Raw genomic sequence first — 26,783 nt, 5'->3', positions numbered from 1 at the left:
GAAAAAATACATCTCTTCAGGGGCATATAACAGATAATTTGGGTTATAAAAATGAGAATATTGGAAATCAAAAAGGTATTTTCCACTTTTCTCAGTTTTATATATGATATTCCTTTCAGTATTGTGAAAAAGTTTGTATGTGCTCATTCTATACAGAGAGAAACGGAGACAGGAAGAATTGAATGGAATATGAGCTTCTGATGAATTAGGGAAGTTGTCAGGACTGAAAACAAGGGTTTAGTCATTGGTCTCAGTATTAGAACATAGCTTCCAAATGCAGTTTGGAAAAATCAATCTTTTATGTGTAAATTATGAATATTTGTTAGGTAATAAAATAAAATGATGGATGATATGTATACAAATAATATGGAAAACTTTTTCTGTTTTTTTTCAATGTCATCCCTATGTCATTGGCTAAGTGCTTTGGGGAAGAATTGGCAAGATCTTTTCAGAACTTTTTCCATACAAAAACTATAAGTGCTCATTATAATAAAGCACTCAATTTAGAAAGTATGGATAACACAAAAGAGACCATTGAAATCACTTGTAAGAACAGATTCTGTAACCATTTTTTACTCATCAGTAGATTGGGAGTCTTTTGCATGTTATTTGATAATTTATTTGTTCTTTTTTATCTGTTTCATAATACAGATAATCCATGGTGTAACAACCATTTCCATAATGTTGGCCTTTTGGATTACATTCAGTTTTTACTTTTATACATATTGAAGTCTTTACAAATATCCATAATTATTTCCTTATGATAAGTTCCTAGAATTGGAATATATTCATTTGTAAATCTTTTGATATGTTATTATCAAATTTCCCTCTAAAGGTTTGCTGGAGTCCCATTTGTGGCATATGTATAAACATTCCCCAGTGCCCTCAGTAGCACTGATATTTTGATTTTTTTAAAGTTTATGCCAAGATAGGTAAAAATTCTCCAGTAATAGATTTTTTTTTAATATAAGGAATATATTTTCATTAGAGAAAACATAGGTTAAATAGCTAAGCAAAAGAAGCATAAAGTAGTAGTAGCTAAATTAACCTAAAAGTGATTATAGAAACCTATAGTGATTATAGATTATATAGTTCATTTGTAATTAGTAGGCCAGATTTGCTGCTAGGGTAATTTTTATTTTGGTCTTTCATGGATAAAAGTTTTTAATACCCAATTACTGAGGTAACAAACGTGATTTTGTACATTGCATTGATTTTTTATCTGATTTTTTAAAAAGAATTTTAACATTTTATATGATAATGTAAATTTCTACAGCTTGTTTCAAAAGTACATATTTTTGCCTTGAGGAAGAATAAAACAGTTTTTATAAATGAATGCCAAACTGTAAAAAGAAAACAAAAGCCTAACTTTGTAATTGTTTTTACCAGTTCCCGTTAATACTTTTTGTCTTTAAACTTAATGTTGCAGGGCGCCTGGGTTGCTCAATTGTTAAGTGTCTGCCTTCTGCTTGGGTAATAATCCCAGGGTCCTGGGATCAAGCCCTGCTTGCATCAGGCTCAGCAGGAAGCATGCTTCTCCCTCTCCCACTCCCCCGGCCTGTATTCCTACTCTTGCTGAGTCTCTCTCTGTCAAATAAATAACTAAATCTTAAAAAAAAAAAAAAAAAGTTAATGTTGTTAGCTTGCTAACTATTTTCTGAAGGGCAGTAATTTCTCTTTCTGTGGATAAGGTAGCTTTCATTTTGACTCGTCTTTCTCTGAGTTTGTTTTCAATACATAAGTCAGAGGAAGATGGCTGACTTTGAATTAGTGTCAAGCTTGCAGCTATTTGTTTTTTACTGGGCTATAGTGTAGCTGCATTTCTCTGAACTCTCTGCTTGCTATTTAGATTAATTTCTCTTTCTTCCTTTATTTAACCATTCTCTTTCATTGTTCTTTTATATATTCCTTTTTGAAAGAAGTATCTGAATTAGTTTTCTACTTTAAAGTTCTTTTTTTTTTTCCTTAAGGAAGTTTTACATTTGTGACCCATCTCTCATTCTTTACTTTTAAAGGGTGTGGTTATAACAAACATGTATATATACGTATACATGCACGCGTGGGCGCGCGCAACATGCGCACACACACACACACACTCGTTTAATTGCCCATTATAGTTAAAATACAGAACATTGCTATCACCCCAAGAAAGTTTTATGCTTTATGTAATTGATTCTTGCCCCCAATCCCAGGCAACTGCTCACCTGCTTTCTGCCATTGTAGATTACCTTTTACAGAATTTCATATAAATGAATTCATACAATGTCTACTTCTTTCACTTAGGATAGGGTTGCTAAGATTCATCTGTTTGTTTTTGCTTTGTGTTTCAGTAGTCAGTTCCTTTCTGTCACTGAGTATATTGCTGTTGTATGATATACCTCAGTATGTTTATATATTCACCCATTGGTGGATATTTAGGTTAATGTTTTAGTTTTGGGCTATTACCAAGAAAGCTAGTTCATAGACAAAATTTCATCTGGCTCTATGTTTTCATTTCTCTTGAGTAATTACCTAGGAGTTGTATTGTTGGGTTCTAATGGCAGGTGTAAATTTGTTTCATTTTATAGGAAACTGTCAGATGTTTTTAAGTGGTTTTATCATTTTTACATTCCTGACAATCCCATATTGAGAGTTTCAGTTGCTTTAAATCCTTGGCAGCATTTGATACTGTCATTTCTTCTGTTTTAGCTAGTCTAGTAAGTATGTAATTGTATCTCATTGTGGTTTGAATTTGCACTTCTCTGCTGACCAATGATAAGCATCCTTTCAAGTGCTTATCAGCCATTTATTTATCTTTAGTGAAATGTCTGTTCATATATTTTGCCCTTTTTTCAATTGGTTTATTTGTCTTTTTACGGTTGAGTTTTGTTTAGTTTTGTTTTTCTTACTCAATTATTGAGTTTTAAAAGATCTTTTTGTATCCTGAATACAAATTCTTTGTTAGAGGTTTTGCAAATATGTTCTTTAAAGCTGTGACTTACCTTTTCATTTTCATTATGGTGACTTCCAAAAGAGCAGATGTTTTACATTTTATGAAGTTTTTCTTTTATGGTTCATTTATTTTCAGTGTAAGAAATCTTGACCTAAGTTTGCAAATATTTTGCCCTTTGTCTTCTAACAGAAGTTTTACAGTCTTAGTATTTTTACTTCATTTTTATGTCTAATTGCGTGAAGGGATCCGTTCATTTATCACATGGATATTGTGTTGTTTCAGCACTGTTTGTTGAAAAGACACTCCTTCCCCCACTGAATTATGTTGGCACCTTTTGTTGAGAAAAGATTTATTTCTGAACCCTATTCTGTTCCGTTGACCTGCATAGGTCCATCCTTATGCCAATAGCTTAACTGTTCTGATTACTGTAGCTTTATTTTAAGTCTTGAAATGAGGTAATGCAGGTCTTCTAACTTTGTTTTGTATTTTCAGAATTGTTCAGCTCTTCCACGTCCTTTGCATTGCCATATAAATTTTATAACTAGCTTGTAAAAAAAAAAAAACAAAAAACCTCCTGGCGTTTTAAATAGGATTACATTGAATCTCTAGAACCATATGGGGAGAATTGCCATGTTAACAATAGCAAATCTTCCAACTTAGGAACATGATATGTTTTTCTATTTATTTAGGTCTCCCTTTACTTCTTGTAACACATTATGGTTTTCACCATGCAGGCCTTACACAAATTATGTTGAATTTATCTTTAAATATTTCCTCTTTAGGGATGTGATTATAAATGGAATTTAAAAATTTTAATTTTTCAATTATTTTGTCTAGTATGGAAAATAATTGATTATTATATATAATGTCATCCTATGACCTTACTAAATTTACTTATTGTATAGTAATTTCTTGGTAAATCTTTTGGGATTTTCCATGTATATGTTATTACCTAAGAATGTAGTTTATTTCTCCCTTTCTGATCTGTTTTCCTTTTATCCCTTTCCTCATTGCACTGGGTAAAACTTCCAGGACAATGCTGGATAGAGGCAGTTAGTGCAAATATTTTCACCCTGTTTTGTACTTAAGGAGACTTTATCGTTCAATATTGACAGGTTTTTTACATGCCCTTAATCAGATTGAGGAAGAACCCTTTCTTCCTGTTTTACCAAGAGTTGCTTTTTTGGTGATTGGGTTTTTTAGCTTTTTATTTTGAAATAATTTTAGCTTTAGAGGAATTACACAAATAGTACAGGGAATTTTTGTATACCCTTCAACCAGTTTTCCTAATGTTAATGTTTTATAGAACCTTATTACAACTATCAAATCCAGCAAATTATCATACAATAATATTATTAATAATATTAACTAAATATTAACAATAATATTAACTAAACAAAAATATTAACTAAACTACAGACTTTATTTACTAGGTCTTCCACTAATGTTCTTTTTATGTTACAGGATTTAGATCAGGCTCCTATGTTGCATTTAATCATGTCTCCTTAGTCTCCTGAGATCTGTGACAAAATTGCCTTACCTTAATTTGTCAAGAGAAAGTGTCAGACAAACCCAAGTTAAGGGACATTCTACAAAAATAACCACTTCTCTTAAACTGTTTTGATCCTGACTTTATGCAGTTTTGGCATGAATACCATCGGGTGATGTTGGGCCCTTCTTGGAGCATCATATCAGGTGTATATCATGTCAGTATGTCTTAATGATAATGTTAATCTAGTTTGCTTAAAGTGGTGTTTGTCACATTTCTCGGCTCTAAAATTGTTTCCCTTTGTAATTAATGAATATGGGGGAAGATGCTTTGAAACTGCAAATACCTGTTTCTCTGCAAACTTTTTCCACTGATTTTAGTATTCCCTAGTGAATCTTGCTTCTCCAGGTATTCCTGGGTTTTCCTACTGGCGATTTTCTATACATCGGTCCTTGTACATTTAATAGTTGAGATTCTCTGAGGCCTCTTCTCCATCATTTATTTTATTTAATTATCTATCAGTGTAGACTCATGAATATTTTATACTTTGGGTTATAATCCAATACTAGCATTATTTTATTGTTCACATTTTTCCGACTTTGGCCAGTAGGAGCGCCTTCCCTTAGCTTCTGTCATTTGACATGCCCTTTCTTTTTTTGGTCACTTTCTTTGCAGTTCTTTACCACACAGTTTTCATGGCTCTTGTATTTTCTGTGCCTCAGCCCTGGAATTAACCACTTCTCCAAGCAGCATTATTCCCTGTTTTGGGAGAATGGTTCAGCTCATTGCTCAGAGAATGGGTGCTAATTGTGCTTATTGCCACTGAAATGTTACTGCTTTTAGGCTCTCTCTTGCTTAAAGTTTTTGTCATGGATAGGGTTGAACTTTTTCATGTCTTGTTTTGGATCTATTAAAGTGATCACTTTTTTTCCTTCATTGCTGTAATATGGTGAATTACATTGATTATTTTCAAACATTAAAGCAAATTTGATTCCTAGAATAAACCCCACTTTGTCATGATATATTTATTATCCTTTTGATATATTGCTGGATTTATTCTGTTGAGGATTTTTGTATTATGCTTGTGAAGAATATCTTTAGTTTTCTTTTCTCGAGATGTCTTTGGCCATTGAATGAGTTGGGAAATGTCCCTTTTACTGTCTGCTGAAAGAATTTGTACAGGCTTAGTGTCATTCCTTCCTTAAATGTTTGATGAAATTTACTAGTGAATCTATCTCATCCTGGAGTTTTCTTTGTGGCAAGGTTTTTAAATTAAAAATGCATTTTCTTTTGGAGCTACAAGGCTATGGCTCTGGACTTATCCCTGGGCTGGGTGTGTTGGGGGTTGGGAGGGTTACTCTGATGGGCTCAGCTGGTCACAGATCCATCCCTGTGACTCAGAAAGTCTATTATCAGAAGAGAATGTGGCATATACAGGGCTCCAGAGAAGTTATCAACCAACTTAATCGCTTCCACTGGGTTTACTATACTCTCTTCTGTATTCTGTATTCCAAGCCATAAACATAGAAATAGTTGGGTTTATTCCTAGCGATATTATTGAGGTGGACTTTTACTTCAATTTTCCATTCTGCTCCCCCATTAATAAATTTAAAAGTTTTTAATGGGCCTGTGGGGCCTTTCATGATCAACAGACTGCCTAAATCTCCCAACTTCATCTCCATCCCTTCCTCTCTATCACTCTTTCCCTTTACTTATTAGGCACCAGCTATACTGGCCTCTCTTAATTTCCTTCCCAAAGGATATTAAGCCTTTTCCCTTCTCATCCTCTTTGTACTTATATTTCTTTCTATCTGCTTAAAATACTCTTTTCTTAGCTTTTCATATGGCTTATTCATTGACATCTTTATAGTCTCAGCTCACCTGTCACCTCTTCCAAAAGGACTTCCTAATTGTCTTATCTAAAATAGACCTTCCCAGGGGGCCTGGGTAGCTCATTTGATTAAGTATCTGCTTTTGGCTTAGGTCATGATCCTGGGATCAAGCCCCTCATCTGGTGCCCTGCTCAGCAGGGAGCCTGCTAGTCCCTCTCCCTCTGTCTCCCGCACCCCTCCCTGTTTGTGTGCACAGTGTGTACTCTCTGTTAAAAAATAAATAAAATAGACCCTCCTTTTTTATTATTTAAAAAAGTTTTTTTTGCTTCTTTCATAGCATTTGTGAGAATTTATAATAATTCGTTATTTATAATAATTTTTATTTTTTTATTATTATTTGACTCTCCTTAAATGTAGGTTTCATAAGAGGAGGGGACCTGGTTAGTCTGTCTAGTTCTTGGAGGTGTTGTGTGCCTAGTTCCTGTTACATGATAGACACTTAATATTTATTTCTTGTATAACTGAATGGATATAAACAGAAGGTATTAATTTTGGTTTCATATACATGTAAATGTAGGACACCTATTTCATTCATTTACCTATTCCCGAAATACTTAATGAATACATACTGTGTATATGGTATCGGTCTAGATGCTATATATATATATGAAATCTGATTTTGAGAACTAAAGAGGATATTATTAATGTGATGAATTATTAAAAATCAAAATCTATGGTACATACTAACAGTCTTTGGCAAGCATCTCTCTTATTTATGGATAGGAAACAAGATTCAGAAAGGACGTAGCCCAAGCTTTCATAAATATTCAATAATATATTAAACCCACATTTCCTTACTTATTTCCATATTTGTCCCACATCATACTGCCTTTCCTGTGACTTGCTTCTTTACAATTTTACTTCTCTTGTATTGGGGATTCAGCATGTTTAATGCTCTGCCATTTGAAGGACCATCTGCTTTACATTTCTCTTAAAAGCAGGTGACCTGGCCTCTCTGTGTCTGTTTTGGGTGTTTTGGTTTTTTGTGATGGGACTGTAGCTGTTTCCTTATGTTACATGATTTGGGGGAAGAATGACTTAAGAGTTAAGACATTTTACAAAGTTGAAAGCACTTTAAAAAATCTGAAGAATTTGTTTCACGTAACTTTTCAAATATAGGACTGTGTGTAAAGCAAATTTTACTTAAATAAATGGGATCAGTTACAGTATTGAGAATTTATTTTGTTTTCATTCCATTGACTTCAGCAGATATGATTGTTATTCTCTGAGATGGCACACGTATCTTATGTTGTAGTTGTACAATTAGGTATAAATATGTCAGGGAGCAGAATTATTATATTGTCAGAGACTTACCTCTTCTCTGCTGACAATTTTTCTCATGACCTTTCTCTTTTAGCCTATGTTTAAACTATTGGTATTTTGAATTTTTTTAATTCACCAGGCTTATCATTTAGGTTAGGTGATTCAAAGTTGTGGTAGGTGAACTATTTTACATAGGCTTTTTAAAAACAGTAGTACTGGTTTTACTTTTTTTTGTTTTCATGATTTTAGCCAGATTTCTCCGAGGTCCCACAGCTAGTAAAAGCCAAGATGGAACCCCAGGTCCTCTGATTGTGTTGCTTCTGCAATACTGTACTGCTTCTCTGAACCTATTCTTAATGGATTCTACATCATAGAGTTGCTAAGATAATGCGTGTAAAAAAGCTTTGTAAACTGTGAGGCATGTCTGTTTAAAGCAGAACATAATGAGGGTTTTAGGAGTAAGAAAAGCAAATACTAAAGAAGAAAACTTTTTATATGCACTATCAATTTACATGTCTTAAACATAATTTGAAATACTTTTGATGCTGGGATAGTCCTTGTGAAATTAAATTCTAATTTTATTAATGGACCATGACCATATTTGAAAAGTATGAGACGTACGATCACCATAATTTAGTGACTTTTACAAGGAGTGGGTTTATCCCAAAAGTTTTTGGTGTAATCCTGTATTCATTTATAGTTTAATAAATAGCATATGACTCCAGTTAAATAATGGTATTTATTATAACATCTGTGAGTGGGATAATAAACTTCTGTCATTCAGGATTTGACATTAGGTTTCTCAACTACTTATGAAACCTAAAGGTTCATGAGGTTTTGTCGAGATACAAACTTGAATGTTATGACCTAAGGAGCTGGTGTTGAGGAAGTCACTTTGCTAACTATGTATGACCTACATTTACACTTCATCTTCACTTCTGTGTTCATATTTGCTGCTTGTGGTTATTTACTTGGTAACTGCCTGAAATAATTTATACATACACATACATATACAGAAAACACCATTATAAAGGTAATCCTAGTGAAATGATCCTACAAAAAGTGGTGCTCCTGAGTAGAAGAATGGGAAGCTTATGGAGGATGCTACATGTATCAGTAGTAACCATAAATATGGGACTATGCAAAGATCTGGAGATATATCCCTTACCTATCTTAGGGGTCTTTTGTATAATAGAGTTAAATTTTTAACATACGAGGACTGGTAGCATTTGATTATTTCACTTTGTTATCTATCATTTCATTCATGGGAAATTTTTTTTTTTAAAGATTTTATTTATTTGACAGAGAGAGATCACAAGTAGGCAGAGAGGCAAGCAGAGAGAGAAAGAGAGAGAGAGAGGAGAAAGCAGGCTACCTGCCCAGCAGAGAGCCCGATGCGGGACTTGATCCCAGGGCCCTGAGATCATGACCTGAGCTGAAGGCAGAGGCTTAACTCACTGAGCCACCCAGGCAGCCCTCATTCATGGGAAATTTTAACATAACCTGTGAAAGCCCCATTTGTCCCAGGTGGTGCAGTTGTCTGCCATATGGAAATAGATGACAAAGCAAATTAATAGAACCCTGAATAATACTTTTCTTATGTTTATAGTCATGTGGCAATATACAGATTTACAAGGCAAAATAATCTAGTTTGGAGCTTTTTTTTTTTTTAATGATTTTATTTATTTATTAGAGAAAGAAGGAGAGAGAGAGCACCATCAGGGGAGCAACAATCAGAGGGAGAGGGAGAAGCAGGCTCTCTGCTGATCAGGGAGGCAGACGCAGGGTTCATGACCTGAGCTGAAGCAGACGCTCAACCCATTGAGCCACCCGGGCACCCCTCTAGTTTGGAGCTCATTTTTTCCTTCATTTTTCTTCACCTGGAGCATATTGAAAGCAAATCTATCTTCATTTGGTATGTCGCTTTGTTATACAATAAAACTTGAGTTGGAGATGCTCTTCTTTTTTTTTTTTTTTTTTAAAGATTTTATTTATTTATTTGACAGAGAGAGAGATCACAAATAGGCAGAGAGACAGACAGAGAGAGAGATGAGGAGAAGCAGGCTCCCCGCTGAGCAGAGAGCCCCATGCGGGACTCGATCCCAGGCCCCTGGGATCATGACCCGAGCCAAAGGCAGAGGCTTAACCCACTGAGCCAGCCACCCAGGCGCCCCTGGAGATGCTCTTCTATAGTGAGGAACTTTCTCTCTCCAGATACGTATTTGCACAATGTGACATATATATTCCTTTCTGCCCCCCATGGAAATTTATAAATTAACTCTGTTAACCCTGATTGATATTTTATTAATCTGACACATATCTGTTACTCATTTACTCATTCATTTAATGAGTGTCTCCTGTGTGCTAGGTACTATGCTAGACTCCAGGGAGTCAAAGATGAATTAGACTCTGGCTTTACTCCTTGGGAATTCATTCTGGTTAGAGAAATAATAAACGTGATTATGGTATTTTGTAAAGTATAATATATTTTTTAAAGAATTTATTTATTTACTTGACAGACAGAGATCACAAGTACGCAGAGAGGCAGGCAGAGAGAGAGGAGGAAGCAGGCTCCCTGCGGAGCAGAGAGCCTGATGTGGGGCTCGATTCCAGGACCCTGGGATCATGACCTGAGCTGAAGGCAGAGGCTTTAACCCACTGAGCCACCCAGATGCCCCAAAGTATAATATTTTTAAATTATTAAATGAGATAACATATATGAAAAAAACTTAGTAAGCTTTACAAATTTAAGATTTTTTTCCTCTACTGCGTAGTACAGTGTCTGATATATCTTAAATGCTTGTTTATCCTTGAATGAATTGATAAAGAACAAAGAACAAGGAAAGCATAATATATAGTATAAAGAAGTAGTAGTTCTGCCTGGGTGGATGATGATGGGAAAAGCTTCACTAAGGATTTAACTTTTGAGTTGGACTTTAAAATAAGCAATTTATGTTGAGAATCAGGTAAAGGGATTCCAGGGCAAGAGAAAGACTTAAGACATGAAAGTGCTTGATCTGTATCAATCATGTATGTGTAGGCTTATACAGTTTGCAAGATACTTCTATTTACATTATCTCTTTTGAGCCTTATGAAAACTTTCTGTAGTGAGTTCATACAGCCAAGCACCTGAAGCCTACAGGTCCTAGGATCTAAGAGAGAGCAACTCTAGCCATTTTCTTTGTAGTTTCTTAAATGTCATGATTGCTAGTATTAATGAATTTCTGTGATTATATTTATGAACTGTTTTGGGAGTTATAAGTAAGTGGGAGAGAAAAATACATAAAATGAAAAATGTAGTTCAATTTTTATTTATATAAGCAGATTAGCATATATCAGTACATGAGGAGTTTTTCTTAGAGGCTTCAGAAACATTGGAAAATGCTTCTTTTTGGGGGCAAGTGCTTTGCTATTTCATAGATTCTATGTGACTCAGGTAGTTTTTTTGGATTTTCAGTCTTCTTAAACCATTTACCTAAATAACAGACAATGGAAACTGCCATCCCCACATTCTTTCTTAAGCTTTCTGCTTCTGCTATAGTTGAACAAATTTGTTGACATTTAAAAAATTTTTTTTTGCATGAAAATGTTTGGTTAAAATGCTTTGAGGAAGGAAAAAGAGAAACAAAAATCTCTCTGTTTATTCTTGATTTCCTGTCGTATATATATTATATGTTGTATGTAATCAAGATAGTGTGGTATTGGTGAAAAAATAAATCCATCAATGGAACAGAATAGAAAGTTTGAACTTTCTATTGATGTACACAAACATAACTGATTATTTGACAGAGGAACAAAAGCAGTTGAATGGAGAAAAGAGTTTTTTAAAAAGGTGCTAGAACAACTGGATATCCATATGCCATATATGTCTATCTATATAGACACTGACCTTTCATATTTCCCCAGAATAACTCAACAGATCCTAGACCTAAATGTAAAATAGAGAACTCTATAATGTTGGAGAAAATGTAGGTGATGTTGGGTTTGGCAGTGAGTTTTTAGATGCAACACCAAAAACACCCGTCTATAAGAAAAAAAACTGGTAAGATGGATTTGATTGAAATTGAACACCTCTGCTTTGCCCTGCCAAAGATAGTCAAGAAAATGAAAAAACAAGCCACAGACTCAAAGAAAATATTTGCAAAGCACATATCTGATGTACTGTTGCCTAAAATATACAAAGGACTCTTAAAACTCTACAATTAAAAAGTAGGCAAAAGATTGACAGCTCATCAGAGAAAATAAGCAGATGGCAGATAAGCATATGAAAAAATGTTCAACATCATGTCATTAAGAAATTACAAATTTAAACCACTAGATACCACTAGATACCTATTAGAATGACTAAAATCCAAAACACAGCACCAGATTTTGGCAAGAATGTGGAGCAGTAGGTACTCTCACTCATTGCTGGTGGGAATACAAAATGGTATAGCCACTTTGGAAGCCAGGTTAGCAGCTTCCTTAAAACACAAAATATAGTCTTACCATAGGATCCAGCAGTCACTCTCCTAGGTATTTATCTAAATGAATTGAAAACTTGTGTCCAGACAAAAACCTGCACACAAATGTTTATAGAACCTTTACTCATAATTGCCAGAACTTAGAAGCAACCAAGATGCTCTTCAGTAAATGAACAGATAAAGTACAGCACATCCATACAATGGAATCTTATTAAGTGGTATAGGTAGTAAGCTAGCACGCCCCCAAAGACATGGAGGAGCCTTAAATACTAGAAAGAAGCCAGTCTGAAAAGCTTGCATACTGTATAATTCCAGCTATATGATAAAAGGCAAAACCATAGACAGTAGAAAGATTAGCTGTTGCCAGGGGTTCAGAGTGGGAAGAGGAGGAAGAAGAGTAAGTAGGTGGAACACACGGGAGATTCAGGACAGTGACACTATTCTGTATGACACTATAATGGTGGACACATGACATTATGCATTTGTTAAAACCTGTAGAACTGTATAACACAGAGTGAACCCTAATGTAAACTATGGATTTTATTTAGTAATTATCAATATTGGTTCATCAGTTACAATAAATGTACCACACACTAAAAGATGTTAATAATAGATGGGGGAAATGGGTATATGGGAACTCTATACTTTCTGCTGACTATTTCCATAAACCTAAAACTCTTCTAAAAAATAAGCCTCCTAAGTTTTAAAAAATGGAAAAAGTGACTTTCCAAGAACTCACTGCTAAAATCTAGCTTTACTACTTTTCCTTCCTAAATTAGAATTTTGAGTCTGTCAGATGCTTTACTTTTGTCCTTAGGTACCTTCAGACAATTACAAAACAAAATTTCTATGCCAAATAAACCATAAAAAAAGCAAGTAAAGATATTCTTGATCTACCCAGACTAGAAGGAAGTAAGCCACCTTATTAATTGAATAGGGATCACAAATAATTTATACTTTCATCTTTGTTTTTGTGTATTTCCCAGATGTTATTTGTGAAATAACTATCTGTTAGCACTAAAACAGCTTTTTGTAACCTATTGCAGCTTAATTGCCATTTAAAAAAATTTTTTTTTAAGATTTTTTTTCATTTGACAGGGAGACACAGCAAGAGAGGGCACACAAGCAGTGGGAGTGAGAGAGGGAGAAGCAGGCTCCTTGCAGAGCAGGAAGCCTGACGTAGGGCTCTATCCCAGGACCCTGGGATCATGACCTGAGCTGAAGGCAGACGCTTAATGACTGAGCCACCCAAATGCCCCATTAACATGTTTTTTTTTTAAATTTAATAATTTTTTAAAAATTTTTAATTTATTTGACAAAGAGACCAGAAGTAGGCAGAGAGGGGCGCCTGGGTGGCTCAGTGGGTTAAAGCCTCTGCCTTCGGCTCAGGTCATGGTCTCAGGGTCCTGGGATCAAGCCCCGCATCGGGCTCTCTGCTCAGCAGGGAGCCTGCTTCCCCCACTCCCCTCTCTCTGTCTGCCTCTCTGCCTGCTTGTGAACTCTCTCTCTGTCAAATAAGTAAATAAAATTTCAAAAAGAAGTAGGCATTAACATGTTTTAAGAGAGGGAGAGAGATAAGGGCATCTGGGTAACTCAATTGGTTGAATGTCCGACTCTTGGTTTTGGCTCAGGTTATGATCTCAGGTTGTGAGATTAGCCCCAAGTCAGACTCCAGCCAGAGCACAGAGCCTGCTTGAGATTTTTTTCTCCTTCCCCCTTCTTCTCCCTATGCTTCCTCCCCTGCTCCTCCCCTGCTTGTGCTGTCTGTCTCTGTTTCCATAAATAAATTACATCGTTTACAAAAGGATATATATATATATACATATATATATATGGAAACAAGACAAAGATCCTAAGGGTCTGTTTAAGTAAAAGACTGCATCACCACAGTATTTGATGTAAATGATATGATTAGTTGGTGACAGCCTCATCATTTGCAGTTTACAAAGGGGTCAGTTTTTAAATTGTTATTATGAATTTTCTTATTTTCTTACTTGCTTATTTATTTACTAGAATAAAAGAGGATTCTAACTAGATGTTATCTAATGATTTTTTTTTTTTAAGATTCTATTTATTTATTTGACAGGCAGAGATCACAAGTAGGCAGAGAGGCATGCAGAGAGAGAGGAGGAAGCAAGCTCCCTGCTGAGCAGAGAGCCCGACATGGGGCTTGATCCCAGGACCCTGGGATCATGACCTGAGCCGAAGGCAGAGGCTTTAACCCTCTGAGCCACCCAGGCGCCCCGATGTTATCTCATGATTTTGCCAAATTTCTTATATTTTGTTGGTTTAAATTGCTCTAAAATATGTGCTTGAAATCCCATTTTTATTCGTGAAATTTGTGCCATTTGCAGTATGTGTTTGAGGGAAATGAATTATTATTAAAAAGAGAATTATTTTAACATGGCTTTAGTGATTCCTCTGTACAATAATTGGTGATGAAATTTGGCTCATTGTTTTCAGCTAGTTTAAATTGGTCTTGAGAGAAACAGAAACTTGTTGCTTAATTACAGACTCCAGATAACTTTATGGAATGCCTCCGAGCTGTTATGAAGTACTAGTTTAAGAAGGATAATTCCACTTAATTGTATACGTTAAGCCCCAAAGGAAAGCAATTTTAAATTCGACTTTTACTAGATTATACCATCTCTTCATCTCTCTCTTTTTTTTTTTTTTTTTTAAGATTTATTTATTTGACAGAGAGCCACATAGCAAGAGAGGGAACACAAGCGGGGGAGTGGGAGAGGGTGAAGCAGGCCTCCCACTGAGCAGAGAGCCTGATGTGGGGCTGGATCCCAGAACCAATCCCAGAACCGATCCCAGGACACTGGGATCATGACCCGAGCTGAAGGCAGACGCTTAATGACTGAGCCACCCAGGTGCCCCGTATTATGCCATCTTTATGGAGCCACTCTGTTGTTGAGTGGTAGCCACACTATGGTGTTTATTCAGTGGAGGGCTTAGCTAAATGAGTAAGGATAGTTGTTCCTTAGTGGCCATTTCAACCTCATTTCTTCCAACCAAAATCTAATAATTAGGCTGATTTATTAGCGAGTGCAGTGAACTTTAGCCCTGTTCTATGGGCAAGAACAGATAGAAAAGAAATGCCATTGTATTTTCAAATCTTACAGAAATCGGGTAATTAAAATAAGTGTATCTGGTAGATTTTCTGATATGTGTGAAGTGCTTAGCTTTCTATTTTTTCATTGCTGTCTGCTGTCTAGGCAGATTCACTTGCATTTAGTAAGATAGAAATGTATTTTCCACGCAGTAGTTTCTGTTTTTTTTTTTTTTTTAAACATTCATTCACCATTGGTTAACACCATTGTACCTTTATATTCAGTCTCACTGGGAATTGGGTTTGTGTTACTATCCTATGATTTCACTCATATGTGGAAATTTGGAAACAAAACAGAAGATCGTAGGAGAAGGGAGGGAAAAATAAAATAAGACAAAATCAGAAAGGGAGGCAAACCACAAGAGTCTCTTAACTCTAGGAAACGAAAAGGGTTGCTGGAGGGGCAGTGGGTAGGGGGAAGAGAGAACTGGGGGATGGGCATTTAGAGGGCACTGGACGTAGTGAGCACTGGGTGTTATGTGCAATTGCTGAATCACGAAACTCTGCCTCTGAAACTAATAATACACGGTATGTTTAAATCAAATTAAATTTTAAAAAGAACAAGAATCTAGGGGCACCTGGGTGGCTCAGTGGGTTAAAGCCTCTGCTTTTGGCTCAGGTCGTGATCCCAGGGTCCTGGGATCGAGCCCCACATCAGGCATTCTGCTCAGCGGGGAGCCTGCTTCCCCTTCTCTCTCTGCCTGCCTGTCTGCCTACTTGTGATCTCTCTCTGTCAAATAAATAAATTAAATCTTAAAAAAAAAACTTTAAATTTTACATTTTACATTCCTGCTAATAATGTGCGAGTCATCTAGTTTCTTCATATCCTCACCTGCGTTTGATGTTGCCACTTACAATTATTTGAGTCATTCTGATAGCTGTATAGAGATCTCTCATTGGACTTCAGTTTCTGTCTCCCTAATGGCTAATGAACTTGAACATCTTTCCATGTGCTTATTTGTGGTCTGTCCTCTGGTGAAATGTCTCTTCATGTCTTTTGCCTGTTTTCTAATGGGATTGATTTTTTTTTTTTTTTTTACTGTGGAGTTTTGAGAATTCTTTATATTTTCTAAATATTAATCTTCCATCAGATGTGTGGTTTGTACTTATTTTTTTCTCAGCCTGTAATTTGTCTTTTCATCTTCTTAACAGGGTCTTTTCCAAAGCAGAAACTTTTAATTGTGTTGAAGTCCAAAGACTTTCTCTCTTTTTTTTTTTTTTTGGTCCCATTAATGTTTCATGATTTTATTTTACATTTAAATCTATGATCCATTTGGAGTTAATGTTTGTATAAGATGTGAGACTTCAGTTAAGGTTCATTTTTTTTGCCTATGGTTGTCTAATTGCCCTGACCTGATTTGTTGAATGGCTCTCTCTCTGACATTGAATTGCTTTTGCATTTCTGTCAAAAATCAGTTTGAGGGACGCCTGGGTGACTCAGTGGGTTAAAGCCTCTGCCTTCAGCTCAGATCATGATCCCAGGGTCCTGGGATCGAGTTCCACATCGACCTCTCTGCTCAGCAGGGAACCTGCTTCCTCCTCTCTCTCTGCCTGCCTCTCTGCCTACTTGTGATCTCTGTCTGTCAAATAAATAAAATCTTTTTTAAAAAAAATCAGTTTGAATTGTTTACTGGATACAGTTTTCTGTTAGGGCGATACAAATGTTTTAGACCTAGATAGAGGTGGTGGTTGCCCAACAATATGAATGTACTCTAAATGCCCATTTTATTTTATTTTATTTTATTTTTTAAAGATTTTATTTATTTATCAGAGAGAGAGGGAGAGAGAGCGAGCACAGGCAGACAGAATGGCAGGCAGAGGCAGAGGGAGAAGCAGGCTCCCCGCCGAGCAAGGAGCCTGATGTGGCACTCGATCCCAGGACGCTGGGATCATGACCTGAGCCGAAGGCAGCTGCTTAACCAACTGAGCCACCCAGGCGTCCCTAAATGCCCATTTTATAATGGTTGGATTTTGTTACATGATTTCACTTAACTTTTAAAAAATCAACTCTTAGATATTCACCTCAAGTGTTTATTATGAGATACACATGAGAAAAATTCAGTTGGACATATCTGTGTGGGACAATTTCTGGACACTTTTCTATTCTGTTGATCTCTGTGTCTGTCCCTCTGTCCTTTTTTTTTTTTTTTCCCTCCCCACACAGTCTTGATTACTGTAGCTATGTAATCAGTATTGGAATTGAGTAAACCGATTCCTCTCATTTATTCTTTTTTCAAACTTTGTTTTAGCTGTTCTAATTCTTTTGGCTTTCTTATAAATTTTACACTGATCTTGTCTATATCTAGCAAGTGCATTAAATTTATAAGTCAGTTTGGGGAGAATTGACATCTTAACTATGTTGAGTTTTCCAATCCATGAATGTGGCATGTGTTTCCATGTATTTAGGTCTTCTTTGATTTCTTCATCAGTGTTGTGTAGTGTCCTGTACAAGTTCTAGACAGGTTTTGTTAGAATTACACCTGTGCTTTTCTTTTTTGAACAGTTATAAATGGCATTGTCTTTTTAAGCTTGGTGTTCACATGTTTTTTGCTAGTACACAGAAATACAAATGATTTTTGCATGTTTATATTATATAATGCAACCTTGCTGAACTCACTCACTCTAGGAGTTTTTATGTAGATTATTTGGAATTTTCTATGTAGACAGTCTTGTCATCTGCAAATACAGTTTATTTCTTCCTTTCCAATCTGCATGGCTTCTCTTTCCATTCCTTGCTTTATTGCATGGCTAGAACTTTCCAGCTCTGTGTTGAATAAGAGTGGTGAGAATGGGGTTCCTTGCCCTGTGCCAGATCTTACAGAGAAGTGTTCAGTCGTTCACTCTTAAGTACAATGCCTATCAAGCTGAGGAAGTATCCCTCTGTTCTTATTTTTCTGAGACTTTTTCTCATGAATGGCTGTTACGTTTTGTCAAATGCTTTTTAGCCTGTTCATATATGGTGGGTTACATTGATTGATTTTTGAATAATTTTTTAAAAGTTTTTATTCAAATTCCAGTTAGTTAATATACTATGTAGTATTAGTTTCAGATGTACAATATAGTGACTGAATACTTCATATAACACCTCGTGCTCATCACACAAGTGCTGTCCTTAATCCCCATCACCTATTTCACCCATCCCCCCACCCACCTCCCTTCTGGTCACCATCAGTTTGTTCTCTGTAGTTAAGAATCTCTTCCTTAGTTTGCCCCTCTCTCACTCATTTTTCTCCTTACTTCTTTTATTTCTTAAATTACACATTTAAGTGAAATTATACAATTTTTGTCTTTCTCTGACTGATTTATTTCACTTAACATGGTATTCTCCGTCTAGCTCCATCCATGTCATTGCAAACAGCAAGATTGCATTCTTCTTTATGGCTGAGTTATTACATACATAAATATATATACACACACGCCCAAGACTGGATACCCTTCTCATCATTTACAGATAAACTGAGACTGAGAAAAGTAACTTGATCATCAGTCACACAGTTAATAGCAGAAGTGGGATTCAAATTCAGGCAGTCCGACTTCAGAAATTTGCCTCTTGTTACCTCAATAAATAATAGCTCTCTTCCCCTGTTTCTCCACAATCAGTTTAAGTTTCCCCTGCTACTACTAGATAATGAGTTACCTCTACTTTAATAAAAATCTATACTCTAAAGGTTCATTCCATCTCTCTATTCTTCCCCTGTCCTCTCATCTAGCAGCTTCCGAGTCACTGGAGGATCTCCCCATTCTAAATTGTATCATTCTAGGAAATAATTTAAATAACTACAGAGGAGGGCACACTATCCATATTCTGGACTCAACAGTTCTTTGACCCTTCAGTCCAAAGAATGAACATATGAATGCTCTTATAATTTCTTTGGTCTTTCTCAGATTTGGTAACTTCTCTCCTTTTTCACAGTAATCATTCAATTTTTGTCTTCTTTTTTTTTTTTTTTTAAGATTTTATTTATTTGTTTGACAGAGAGAGAGATCAGGCAAATAGAGAGAGGGAAGCAGGCTTTCTTCTCAGCAGGGATGCTGAGGCAGATGCGGGGCTCCATCCCAGGACCCTGAGATCATGACCTGAGCCAAAAGCAGTGGCTTAATCCACTGAGCCACCCAGGCACCCCATCTTTTTTTTTTTAAGGATTTTTTTCATTTATTTGAGAGAGGGAGGGAGGGAGAGAGCACACAAATGGAGGAAGGAGCCAGAGAGAGAGGGAGAAAATATGTATATATATATGGCAGTGTATGTATTACATTCCAGATATAAGAGAGATCATATGGTATTTATCTTTGTCTGTCTTGATTTATTTCACTTAGCATAATGCTGTCATGGTCCATCCATGTTGTTGCAAAGGGCAGTATTTCATTCTTTTTTACCACTGAATAATATTTCATTATATATATCACAATTTCTTTATCCATTCACCTGTTGATGAACTTAGGTTGTTTCCATATCTTGGCTTTTGTAAAGAATGCTGCAGTGAACATGGGGAATATATGGGAATGCATATATTTTTTTGAGGTAGGATTTTTGCTTTCTATTTTTTGCTTTTTTTTCACTTCCCAGAAGTGGAATTGCTGGATCATGTGTTCTATTTTTAGTTTTTTGAGGAAATTCTATACAGTTTTCCATAGTGACTCCACCAGTTTATATATTCCACCAGCAGTGCAGAGGTTTCCCTTTTTCCACTTCCTTCCAACATTTGTTATTTCTAATCATTTTGATAATGGCCATTTTAACAGGTATGAGGTGATATCTTACAATACTTTGATTTGCATTTCCCTGATGCTTTATGAGGTAGAGCCTCTTTTCATCTATCTTTTGGCGAATGGTATGTCTTTTTTGGAAAAATATTCAGGTCTTATGCCATTTTTTATTCACATTGGGTTTTTGTTTTGTTTTGTTTTGCTACTGAGTGGTAGGAGTTCTTATGTACGTTAGGTATTAGCCTCTTATCAGATATATGATTTATCAGATATATGATTTGCATATATTTTCTCCCATATATTTATCAGATACATGATACATGATTTGCATTTATTTTCTCCCATTCAGTAAGTTGCCTTTTCATTTTGTTGATTGTTTCCTTTGCTCTGCAGAAATTTTTTCGTTTGGGAAAAAAAAAAAAGAATTTTTTAGTTTGATGGAGTTCCACTTGTTAATTTTTGCTTTTGTTGTTTTTGGTGTCATATAAAAAAATCATCACCAAGATCTATCAAGGAGCTTACTGCCTACATTTTCCTTTAAAAGTTTTATGGTTTCGGGTCTTATGTTCAAGTCTCCAATCCATTTTGAGTTAATTTTGTGTATGGTGTAAGATAGAGTTCCAGTTTCATTTGCATGTGGCTGTCCAGTTTCCCCAACACCATTTATTCCCCATTGTATATTCTTGGGTCTTTTGTCATAAATTAACTGACTGTATATGTTTGGGTTTATTTCTGGGCTTTCTATTCTGTTCTGTTGATCCATACTATTTCAATTACTATAGCTTTGTAATATGTAGTTTGAAATCAGTGAGCATGATTCCTTCAGCTTAGTTTTTCTTTCTCTAGATTTCTGTGGCTATTCAGGGTCTTTTATGATTCATTACAAATCTTAGAATTGTTTGTTTCATTTCTGTAAAAAATGCTGTTGGAATTGTGAAAGAAATAGCATTGAATCTATCTATTGCTCTTGGTGGTATGGACATTTTAAACAATATTCTTCCAGTCGAGGATGGAATGTCTTTCCATTTATTTATGTCTTCTTCAGTGTCTTTTTAATTAATGTCATTTCCAGTATGTAGCTCTTTCACCTCCTTGGCTAAATGTATTCCTAAGTATTTGGTTCTTTTTGATGCAGTTGTAAATGGGATTTTCTTAATTTCTCTTTCTGATAGTTCATTATTAGTGTATAGAAACAATAAATTTTTGAGTCATGGGTTTTGTGTTCTGCAACTTTTTTTTTTTTAAAGATTTTATTTATTTATTTGTCAGAGAGAGAGTGAGTGAGAGCGAGCACAGGCAGACAGAGTGGAAGGAAGAGTCAGAGGGAGAAGGAGGCTCCCTGCGGAGCAAGGAGCCCAATGTGGGACTTGATCCCAGGACGCTGGGATCATGACCTGAGCCGAAGGCAGCTGCTTAACCAACTGAGCCACCCAGGCGTCCCTGTGTTCTGCAACTTTACTGAATTCATTATTCTAACAGTTTTTTGATTGAGTCTTTAGGGTTTTCTAAATATATAAATACATGGCTATATAGAATATGTCACCTGCACATAGTGACAGTTGCCTTGTTCATTCCAGTTTGGAGGCTTTTCATTTCTTTTTCTTGCCTGATTGCTCTGGTTAGGATTTCTGAAACTGAATAAACTTGAATAAAAGTGGCAAGGAGCGCCTGGGTGGCTCAGTCATTAAGCATCTGCCTTCAGCTCAGGTCATGATCCCAGGGTCCTGGGAAGCCTGCTTTTCCCTCTCCTACTCCCCCTGCTTGTGTTCCCTCTCTCACTGCATCTCTCTCTGTCAAATAAATAAATAAAATCTTTAAAAAGAGTAGGCATCCTTGTTTCTGATCTTAGCTTTCAGCTTTTCATCATAGATGTTGTTGTGTGCTTCTCATGGATGGCCCTTATGTTGAGGTATATTTCCTCTGTACCTGCTTTTTTGAGAGTTATCATAAATGGATGTTGAATTTTGTCAGATGCTTTTTCTGCATCTGTTAAGATGATCATGATTTTTATCTTTCATTTTGTTGGTGTGATGTATCCCAGTGACTGATTATAGATGTTGCACCATCTTTGCATCTCTGGAATAAATCCCACTTAATCACAGTGTATGACCCTTTTTTACTGTATTAAATTTGGTTTGCTGACATTTTGTTGAGGATTTTTACGTCTGTGTTTATCAGGAATATTGGCCTATACAGTAGTCCCCTCTTATCTGTGGTTTTGCTTTTCATGGTTTCAGTTACCTGTGGTCATCTGTGGTCCAGAGGCAGGTGACCTTACTCCTGACAGTATGTCAGAAGGTCAGTAGTAGCCTAATGCTACTGTTCATTCCCCTCACTTAATCTCATCATATAGGCATTTATCACCTCATATTATCACAAAAAGAATTGTGAGTACAGTACAGTAAGGAATTTTGAGAATGAAAGATCACATTCACATCACTTTTACTACAGTATGTTGTTAACAATTACTCTATTTTACTCTTAGTTCTTGTTGTAATCCCTTACTGTTCATAATTTATAAATTAAACTTTATCATAGGTATGTATGTATAGGAAAAAACATAGTCTACATAGGATTCAGTACTGTCCACGGTTTCAGGCATTCTCTGGGGTCTTGAAATGTATCCCTCATGGATAAGGGGAGACTAGCAGGGAGTCTGCTTCTCTATCTCCCTCTGCCCCTCCCTTGCTTTTGCACGCTCTCTCTGACTGTCTCTGTCTCAAATAAATAAATAAAATCTTTTTAAAAAAACCAAGCAAACTGGTTTGGGGCTGCCTGGATGGCTCAGTTGGTTAAGCGGGGTCATGATCCCAGGATCCTGAGATTGAGTCCCATGTCAAGCTCCCTGCTCAGTGGAGAGTCTTCTTCTCCCTCTCCCTCTACCTGCCACTCCCCCTGCTGTGTGCACGCTCTCTCTCCCCATCTCAAATAAATAAATAAATAAAATAAAATAAACTGGTTTGCTGAGATTGGCAATGTAATTATTTACTTTCATATTGTACTTCCTGCATCCTAAAATGACTTACTTTTTTTGCCCTTCGATACACTAAAAGGCTTTAATGAGGACAGTCAACCAAACCATTGTTTTGAACAAGGAGATATTAACCCAATTCTAGTTAACCACTCCCTTTTTTGTGAGTTTATGACCACCTTACCAAGACACCTGTAGGCATATGTAGTGTCTGTCTCCATAGTAAGGTCTGCAGAAGTTAGTACCTTGTCTTTGTAGCCCCTGTCTGATGCAGCTTTCTTCCAGGGCACTTCTGTACACATTTGTTAAGAAAACAAATGCATACTTATCAATAGAATTCATCAGAACAGTGGGTTTATTTGGAAATTTATATCAACTTTATGCTTAGTTTTGGAATTAGTCCATAGTTACTGAGAAATTACTGTAATAATAGCAAAAAATACTTAGTGTTTACCATGTACCAGGTTCTCTTCTAATCACTATACATAAACTTCTCTAATCCTCTTAATAGGTAGGGGGTTTTTATTTCTTGTTTTTTGTTTTTGTTTTTGCTCTTTTGCTTGTTTATCATTCCCATTTTACAGGTGAGAAAACTTAGCCATAGAGTAATTTATCTAATGTCAGATAGCTATTAAGTGGTAGAAATAGCATTCAGAAGCCACATAGTCTGGCCCTTAATTCCTCCACTATCTTTGTAATTTTTGAAATTTTTTTTTTTTTTTAAGAGTGGGGAGAGGAGTGGGGAGGGGCAGGGGAAGAAGGAGAGAAAGAATCTTAAGGAGGCTCCGTGTCCCACACAGAGCCCAACTCAGGCCCTGGCTCACGACCCTGAGATCATGACCTGAGCCAAAACCAAGAGTCAGACACTTAACTGACTGAGCCCCCCAGGTGCCCCATGTTATTTTTGAAATTCTTAACAAAAATATTATTTTTGAAATTGACATTTTTGAAAGTTCCTCTTTGTCCCCTAATTCCTGCAGTAACTTAGATTTCCTGGTCCACTACTTTATTATGATACCTCCAGTTACTAGTTGATACAGTGAACTTAAAAATTCTTTTGGAGGGGCACCTAGGTGGCTCAGTGGGTTAAGCCTCTGCCTTCAGCTCAGGTCATGATCTCAGGGTCCTCGGATCAAGTCCCGCATCTGGCTCTCTGCTCAGCAGGGAGCCTGCTTCCCCCTTTCTCTTTCTGCCTGCCTATCTGCCCACTTGTGATCTCTCTCTCTCTCTCTCTGTCAAATAAATAAATAAAATCTTCTAAAAAAATTCTTTTAGAAAGAAGTAGGTAGGAAGAAATATGCACGTAATAAGTTGAGAACCTGCCATGCGTCGTGCACTCTGCCAGATGGACACAGATGTCTAGGAGTTAGTTCTCCTGCTGTCCCCCATAGGGCAGCACCTTTACCAATTTTGATGTCTATGAATTCCTCCCTGAAATACTAGACTTGTCTCTTTCCCTTGTGTAATGCATAAAGACAAATGTTTGACAGATCAAAGGTGCATTTAGTGTCTTTATTCACATTCTTGAATTGTACAATTGGTAGGCTAAAATCTGGTTTCATTTCCAAAACAAGAAAAATGTTTTCCGAAAATGGAAGGAACTTTAAGGTGGAAATAATTACTACTTATAGGCGTCAGAACTGTATTTCCTTATCCTGTCTCAACAAGTTGGTTGTAATTCTTAAGTTTTGAAGAGATGGTGGTGACAAGTTTGAGCTATCTAGATTAAAGAAGTTTCGTTTCTTTATGCTGTCATTAAAACTGTTCTGTCTTTAATCATCGAGTATATCTGTGGAAGAAATAGATTTAAGCTAACAAATACAAGTAAGATGAAAATTATATATGTGGATCAGTTAAATTTATTTTAGAGCCCAAAATATTCTCTAGATGCTTTCAAAAGTCTTGGGTATTCTGTTTATATAAGTGGCTGAGAAGTTAATCACTAAAATATAGAAAAAATATAAGTTTTAAATGTACCTTAATAATTTCAGAATTTTAATTTCCATTTTATTTGCAGCTCAGATCGTCTGATAGAAGAGACAATAAGGTAGGAAAACATTTTTGTTTTACTTTAGTGTGTTTTTTGTTTGCTTGCAACATAAATGAACAGATTAGGTTAATCCTGTAACTAGCGTTATTAATTTATCATTCTGAAAGATAGGAATTACACTAGATTGTGATGTATTTTTACTGCATCCTTCTCTTATCAAGAGACATTTGAAGCCCAAAATATTCATTTTTAGAATTAGGCTGATTTACCTAGGTTAATTCTTCTGATTAATTCATACTCAGTACTTTCAGCTTTAGTTTTTTCATTCTCACTTTTTAATGGAAAACCATTTTAGACATGTGATTTGGTAAATATCTTATTTATACGATTTATGTCAATTTGGTTTCTTCTGCAGTCATATTTAGTATTATCTGTCATAACACCGAAGTAGTTTATTACTTAAGGTAAGGGACATTTATTAGTTGGTTTGAACTGCTTAATTCTGTAGGATTGGTGAATTACTAGATACTGTCTTATGACGGTAAAAAAGTAAATGAACTAGATGTGATCTCTGCAGTTGAGAATTCAGCAATGTCTGAAGCATTTTTCAGGAAAGATACAAAGACGTACGTGGAAACATCAGCAAACATGTGTACCCTTACTTGAGGCTGTGGTATTGTGCTCAAGTGCTTTACCTGCTTTATTTTATTTAATTTCTTCAATAACCCATGAAATAAACACTGTGTTCAAAACAAAAAAGAAATTAAGGTAAGTAATTTGCCTGTGGTCACATGATTGATACATTGTGTTGAGAATTCAGATCCTCAAATCTGAATCTCTTTAATTCTAGAACCAGAGCTCTATCTAAATGACTACCCTGTTTACCATCTTGTAGAAAGAGTACAAACTTTGGAGTGTGCTTTGGTCTGTGCTACTTATCAGATCTCTGTTCTTAGATAAGTTACTCAGGGCCTTCATTTTGTTAGTGTTTAAATACAGGGATTGATGATAATACATACCCTAAAAGATTATTGTGAAGATTAAATATAATGTGAGGTAAAATGCCTAATACAATGCCTGGCTGATAGTGGGTAATCTATAAGTAGTAGCTATATTATTAATGCAGACTTTTTTAAAACCTTTTATTTTGATATTTCAGATTTCAGAATAATTCCAGTAGTACAAAGAATTCCCATTTACCTTTTACTTAGATTCCCCACCTTAACATTTTGCCACATTGGCTTTTTCATTTTTTCCCCTAAACTATTTAAAAATAAATTGCAGACTTGATGCCTCTCTGCCACTTAATATTTCATCATTCATATTTTAAATATGTATTTATATTGACAGGGACTCATAGATTCTTATTTTATTCAGTAGGTTATAATGTTTCTATCATTATTTAATAAAGTATAATCTCTTAAAACAATATGCAGTTATCATATCTGGAGATTTGGTTTAAATTACATGCACTGGGTTGCCCATCTGAACAGTTTTTGCACCGTTGCCTAATTGTCAACTGAAATATTTTCCTTGTGACTCCTTCCCTTTCATCAGCACATAAAGTGAAATCACATTTGCCAAGAATTTTTCACTTAAAGTTTCCCTATTATCCTTTTCCTTTTTTTCTTCCTTTTATTTCTTGCTCTTTCTTTCTGATCTTCTTTAGGCCAGGCTTCCTTAATTAAGCTTTTCAACTCAAAGCTGACCTATTTAAGGACTAGTAATTATGAGTATAAAAATTTGGGATACTTCCTACCATAGGAACATTTGAGAACCATAGAATCCCTGCTACTACTATTTTGCCAGTTAAGAAACTAAAAAAAAAAGTAATCAGCAGGTTTTTTTTAATTTTATTCTTTTCCTTTATTTAGATCTGGTAGGTACCACAGGTAAAATTTTATTGACTCTTAAGGTAGTTATGATTACTTTTTTTTTTTTTAAGATTTTATTTATTT

At 35.7% G+C, this 26,783-nt stretch overlaps 1 protein-coding gene across 2 annotated transcripts in view; it reads left to right on the top strand.

The window, feature by feature from the left end:
- The window catches only part of GOSR1 (golgi SNAP receptor complex member 1), a 55,325-nt gene that overhangs the window by 16,665 nt on the left and 11,877 nt on the right, over nt 1-26,783 (top strand). For both annotated transcript variants that reach the window (XM_032322341.1, XM_032322340.1), the window contains exon 7: nt 24,853-24,882. In XM_032322341.1, the coding sequence (XP_032178232.1) occupies nt 24,853-24,882 (30 nt within the window). The remainder of the gene's footprint in view (nt 1-24,852; nt 24,883-26,783) is intronic.

The sequence above is a fragment of the Mustela erminea genome, chromosome 18 (assembly GCF_009829155.1).
Source record: "Mustela erminea isolate mMusErm1 chromosome 18, mMusErm1.Pri, whole genome shotgun sequence".
Lineage (NCBI taxonomy): Eukaryota > Metazoa > Chordata > Mammalia > Carnivora > Mustelidae > Mustela > Mustela erminea.
Note: the sequence above shows the minus strand (reverse complement) of the source record. Positions and strands in the feature narration are given on the sequence as shown.